Source organism: Sciurus vulgaris (assembly GCF_902686455.1).
Source record: "Sciurus vulgaris genome assembly, chromosome: 17".
NCBI lineage: Eukaryota > Metazoa > Chordata > Mammalia > Rodentia > Sciuridae > Sciurus > Sciurus vulgaris.
The window spans coordinates 50,177,805-50,183,804 of record NC_136478.1 but is presented as its reverse complement, the minus strand read 5'-3'; the positions used below and the strand labels follow the sequence as shown (position 1 = coordinate 50,183,804).

The window sequence follows — 6,000 nt, the reverse complement described above, 5'->3', positions numbered from 1 at the left end:
TCGGCAGCAGAGGAAGCAGCTCAGGCTGCGCCTGCAGGTCACTGGGCTTCGTCCAGCTGGCCCTGGGCCGCCAGCCTACTGGCCAGACTGCGGAGGCCTCTCATGGCCCATGGCACGCGCAGGACGGCCTTAAGTCCCGGAAGCTGCAACTGGGCGACTGCAGCTCCTGGACCCTCTCCGGCTGGCTGCCCCCTGGACGGGCGGTCCCAGTGCCACCTGGGCCTGGGTGGGGCATCATCAGCCACAGCATCCTGGGCTGGCCCGGCCCCTGCCCACGAATTCCCACCCCAAGCAGCCAGGCAGGGCCCGCGGCACCGTCCACACAGCACACAAAACAAGAAAACGTTTTAATTGTAAAACCGACTTGGCGGGGGAGGGCGGGGGCAGGAACCTGATCTTCAGGCAGTGGTTCTGTCCCTGTGCCACCCCATAGGACAAGGATCGACTGCCCCACGTGGGGGCAGGGGCTAGTGTTATAAAATGACAATATAAATAGATTTCTAGAAAACGGAGGCTGTCCTGGTGCAGTAGTCATGTGCTGCCGAGGCCGGGGCTGCGGGGGGGCCTGACCGTCTCCCCTCCGGCCACAGCCTGTGCAGGACTCTGGAGAAAGGCCACTCTTCAAACATTCAGGCTGGCCTCCACAACGGCTCAGGGGAGGCTGGATGCCAGGCAAGGTCTCAGAGACGCCCACCCGCGGCTGAGGACAGAGGAGCTGGACTTCAGAGAGCAGACGCGCACGCGTGTGCACACCCCTCGTTCCTGGTGTTATCTGCCCGCAGCGACCCTGCTGCAATTTCCAGTGATGGGCGGGCCGCCTTCCTTCCTGCAGACGGAACACAGGGAGGGCCTGTCCCAAGGGTGGGGGTCTTAGGAGCTTCACTTGCTCCAAGGCCCTGTGTTTCTAAGGGTCACAAAGCCCAAAACCAGAGTTCAGTAGTAGGGTCCCACCAAGCCCCCAGCGAGGAGGGTGGCGCCACATGAGTGTCTCGTGGGCTGGGAGGACGGGGGGACGGTGCCCTACTGGCCTCCGGCAGGGCAGGATGACCCAAGGGGCTCTTTGGTTCAGGGCCAGGGTGCCAGGCCTCATCTGGTGCGGTTCTGGCGCATGAGGGGCACGATGCTGGCGGGTGGCCCTGCCTTGGCCAGGAACGGGTGCTTCAGCAGCTCGGCCGCGGTGGCCCGCTGGGCTGGGTCACGCACCAGCAGGCGGTCCAGGAAGCCCTTGAGGGATGGCGACACCTGTGGGAAGGCAGGCAGGGTCAAGGGATGGCCGGCACTGGGTCCACTTCCTTCAGGCACCCTTTCCTCCGCAGATGCGCCTGGCACGTGCTGTCAGGGGGTGGAGGTGTTCGGAGCTCGAGCTGGGCGGCCCACCCAAAGGCCTCCAGGGCTCGCTTCCTCCCCACATCTGTGGTCTGGGAGGACGTGGCCGCAGCAAGGCCTGAGGCAGTCCATTTTCAAGGAGTGGGTCCTCAACCGGGAAGGCCTGTCCCCTGTCCCCTGCCTCTAAGTGCACAGACCCATCTGGGGTGGTGCGGGGCTGTGCGGCACGCATTCAGCAACCTCTGTGATGGCGAGAGTGCGGGGGCCCTGTGGACGCTGCCGTCCCCACCCAGGCTCGGTCCCCCCACACCTGCTGGCACAGGAGGCTGGGGCTGGGTGCCCCTCACAGCCTCCACCAGGAGGGCCCACCTTGTGCAGGTTCTTCAGTCGGGGCGGCAGGTTGTCCCGGATCATCTTCATGGCTTTGAGGGGTGGCTCATTGAAGTAGGGGGGCTCCCCATCCACCATCTCAATCACCATCACCCCCAACGACCAGATGTCCACCTGGGAGGAAGGGACAGCAGGGCTGGCAGGGAGGGACGCCAGTCCCCAGGGAAGCCCTGGGAGTGATGATCTGGTTCCGCCCTCGCCTCTGTGCTCCTGGACTCCCTGGACCCTGAGCACCCCCGGGAGTCCGGTGGCCCGATGCCACGTGCTCCCATCCAGGAGCCCCGAGGTGCTGCCCGCCTGCTCTCCGCTAACTGCACTCGGGCCTCCTCTGCTGAGACGCTGCCTCAACACACTAGGTCCCAGGTGGGTCCATGACCTGGGCTGCCAGATCAGTGGTGGGGACACAGGGATTGGTTCGGCATGGGGCACGTGACCCAAGCTGAGCCAGAGCTGGTCCTGGGACTTCAGCTAAAACATCCTGACAACACTGAGACTCACGAGGGAGAGATGTGTCCCCGCCAGAGCAAAGGCCACTCTGAGGGACTGGGGTTGGGAATGAAACACTGGGGGGACAGTGCTGGGATCCCCGGTCTTCACATTTTGCTAAATCTGATTGTGAGGATTTCTGTCACTCACAGGCCATTCTGAGATGTCCCCTCAGATTCACAGCAGCTTCCCCTTCCTATGTGACCCCACTCCAGCCTGAAGTCCCCCACAATGTGCTTCCCAGAATGCCTTTCTCATGGCCAGGCACTGGGTCAAGTCTTGTGGATTGAATAGGGAGGAGTCCCCGGGGCCAAGCGGGTACAAGAGGAGGGACACAGGCCAGGGCAAGCAGCCGGGACGGAATGGGTGGGACTGTGGCCAAGTCTCTAGAGGAGAGCAGCCACTGAGGGAAGCTGGCCTCCAGGAAGCCAGCTCTGGCTTTCCCAATGGAGAATGGAAATCCCACCTCTCACGTGAACCCCCGGTTACAGCATCTGCAAGAACCCTTCGGGCCACACCAGCCAGAAGCCCCGCTGTCCATGGCCTCTGGCCCACTGTCAGGCAGGACCACAGCCACTTCTGTTCAGCATTGTTCCCACCGCCATGGCCTGGGCCTGGCTCAGAACCAGACTCCTCCGTCAGTGACAACAGCACGCTGCCCGCTTCCGTCACCCTCCCTGGCAACCCCTCCCCGGACTGCCCCACCTCAGTCCCACCACTAGGGCTGTTCTGGGATGTCACCAGGACAGCTGGGCCACTGCTGGGCTCACCTCTGGCCCGTAGGGAAGGCGGGAGATGAGTTCCGGGGCCATCCAGTAGGGTGTGCCAACCAGTGACTTCCTCCGGGGCACCTCCTTGCTCACCTGGGCGCAGAACCCGAAGTCTGACAGCTTCACCTAGGGCAGCAGAGAGCACAGGGTCAGAGGTGCTGGCCTACGGGGCAGCAGGGCCCGCCTGCCTCATTCCTTGGCCTTGAATACCCTGGCTCCACGGTACAGCCAGAGGCGAGAGCAGGGCTCTGGAGCTGAGCCCTGGGGAGCTCAGCCTCCGGCTGGGGAGCCCTCAGGCTCCTGTGGCTGTGGTCCTAACAAACTATAGAGGACACCAGGCGCCCTGGGGCTCCTGGGGGAAGTGACCTGAGTCCTGCACATACCAAAGCGGGGTGGGACTGAGACAAGTAACAGGGCTCTGTGAGTGTGTGTGTAAGGGGTGGCGGGGGAGACAGGCAGACGGAGCAGCAACAGAACTGAGGATCTGGAACAACGGGCTCCTTCAGACTCCTGAGGTGGCTACAGATCTTTCCAAATCACAGGCTCTCACGGGGCACTCACAGCTTCAGGAGGCTCACAGTGCTCCCCAAACACATCTGTCAAGGGTCTTGGATTTTCCACCTCAAGACTGTGAAAACAGTGTGCTCTCCTCTGCCCTCATGGGAGGAGGCTGCGCTTTCCTGGGGTGCAGTGGGACGCAACTTCTGCAAGAATGTGATGGCCCCAGGATTCCTTCCCCAAAGAAAATCACGCCCCCCTTGGCTTATAAACGCGAGTTCTGGGTACCGGCTGGCTCGCACACAGCCCAGGATTCAGAGTCTCCGCCCAAACAGGGGGACAGGCTGGGGCTCGTCGGGAGCTGGTTTCCGCAGAGGGAGAAGCAGGCGGCCACAAGCTGTCGACCTAAGCACATCCCTCTGGGCCCAGGTCTGTGCGGACACAGAGCCTGGCCAGCCTGGGCCCCCTGCGACCTGGGCTCAGACTCTGGACTATTCTGTGAGAAACAGATCAGCTTACTATTCCTTGCACTGCTAAACTGGGGGTCAGCATGTACCCCCAACTACAGAGGGGACCTAGGGAATCGTGGTGGAGCCCCTTACCCTGCCGTCATGAGTCAGCAGGATTGAGTCGCTCTTGATGTCCCTGTGGATGACGCCCTGGGCGTGGAGCACAGACAGGGCCTGCAGCACGGCCAGGCACACGGCGGCGATCTGCTCCTCATTCATCCTGCGGGGCCGGGGGCAAGGGGGCGGACAGAGCCCTGCTTCAGGGGTCTGAGAGGGACCTGGCTCTGCCTTGGGGTGCGGGGAGATCTGAGAAGACACACCCCACCCTGAGGAGTCCAGGCGGGACGCAGAGACCAGCCTTGACGGGGATGGGAAAGAATCCAAGAAGACATGACGCCTTGCTGGGGCCGCACAGCACTGCTGGCTCTGCGGTGGGGCCTTGCCCACAGGATCTAGAGGGGACTTGGCTCTGTCACAGGAGAGGTCCATGCTGGGAGCTTGGGAGCCAGCAGGCTGGTGGTCAGGCGGGTGCAGCCAGCCACATACCTGGTGTGGGTGACGATGTCAGTGAGGGCGCCGCCCTCCAGGAACTCCATGACTACCCAGAGCTCGTCGCCCACCAGGTAGCTGTTGTACATCTCCACCACGTTCTCGTGCTGGTAGTCCCTCATGATCACCACCTGGCGGGGCAACCGGGGCAATCGGGGCTCAGCGAGGAGGCCCGCCAGCCAGCCTCCCCTCCCTCTTGACACAGGACTGGCTCCCCGCTCCCTTCTACTCACTGGGTCACCTGGGTCGCCTTCCTCACTGCCCGACTGGAGCAGACCCCAAAGCCAGCTGGAGGCCTAACTCCTCCATTTGGGGTATACCCTTCACCCCATGCACCACCCATGCTTTCTGACCTTAACCTCTGCCCAACCCTGGGCTAGTCTGACTGGCCCTGGCCATCAGGCTGGCCTTGGGAGGGGGAGGCAGGAGAGTCCAAGTGCAGGCTGAGAGGAGTCTCAGGTTCAAATATAGGCCCCTGTGGGGACGAGGAATTCCAGGCCAGGATGGGCCAGGGGAAGGCCTAGGGGTGGTGGGGACACTGCTCACAGGGGATGGGGTGGGCGGGGCCCAGGGTGCAGCTGCAAGTGGGGTGGGGAACAGGTTAGGGGGAGCAAGGGCAGAGACAGAAAGACAGTTCATGCCCCATGACCTCCAACCTCTGACCTGACCCGAGCTCCTCTGGGGACTCCTATGTCAGGAGGAGAGACACTTCTCCCACCCAGACTCCCCTTGGGGACAGAGCAAGGAGCTGCCTATGAAAGAGGCCACAGAGCCAGAGCAGGAAACCAGACCAAGTGCCGAGTTGGGGCTGGATCACGAAGGACCTAGAAGGGCAGCGAAGGGGCCAGGGCCCCACCCTGAGAGCACCGGGTGCTGAGTCTGTACAGCGGGTGGACATGGCTGGCCTACATGCCAGTCACCCCTTGGCTCTGTTTTTGCTGGGGTGAGGACCACTGTGCCACATCCCCCAGGCTGTTTGTTTTTTTTTTAATAATTTTTAAAATTTTGAGACAGGGTCTAAGTTGCTGAGGCTGGCTTTGAACTTGCGATCCTCCTGCCTCAGCCTCCTGAGCTGCTGGGATTAAAGGCGTGCACCACCACACCTGGCAGCCCTTGGCTCTTGTATGGGGAGTGTTCAGGGACATCAAGTGGGAGGCAGGGAAGAGGATACTGAGTAGGAGGGGGAGGGGAGGGGCTGCATGGAGACATGGGTGGGAGGCAAGGAGAGCCCAGGGCACTGTCTTGGAGACAGGGGTGGTGGGGCCTCCTGGGGACAGGGAAGCAGAGGGGGACTATCCCTGAAGGGGACACTGTAGGCCAGCGGGTCCTTGGCAGGGGGCAAGGCCCAGAGGATGCTGAGGGAGGGCTTCTGTGGGCCCGAGGACCCTGTGCGAGGCATGGGGCGCTGGCAGTGGATGGAGACACAGTGGGCACCGTGGGGCAGAGCGGATGCCGCAGCTGTGGAAACGCGC

The 6,000-nt window shown here is 62.6% G+C and overlaps 1 protein-coding gene across 6 annotated transcripts in view; it reads right to left on the bottom strand.

The window, feature by feature from the left end:
• Positions 1-328: 328 nt before the first annotated feature.
• Positions 329-6,000, bottom strand: part of PAK4 (p21 (RAC1) activated kinase 4) — a 39,429-nt gene continuing 33,757 nt past the window's right edge. For all 6 annotated transcript variants that reach the window (XM_079119344.1, XM_079119349.1, XM_079119348.1 and 3 more), the window contains 5 exons: positions 4,526-4,659; positions 4,073-4,199; positions 2,973-3,098; positions 1,696-1,830; positions 329-1,242 (listed from right to left, as the gene is read on the bottom strand). In XM_079119344.1, the coding sequence (XP_078975470.1) occupies positions 1,087-1,242; positions 1,696-1,830; positions 2,973-3,098; positions 4,073-4,199; positions 4,526-4,659 (678 nt within the window). In that variant the 3' untranslated portion in view covers positions 329-1,086. The remainder of the gene's footprint in view (positions 1,243-1,695; positions 1,831-2,972; positions 3,099-4,072; positions 4,200-4,525; positions 4,660-6,000) is intronic.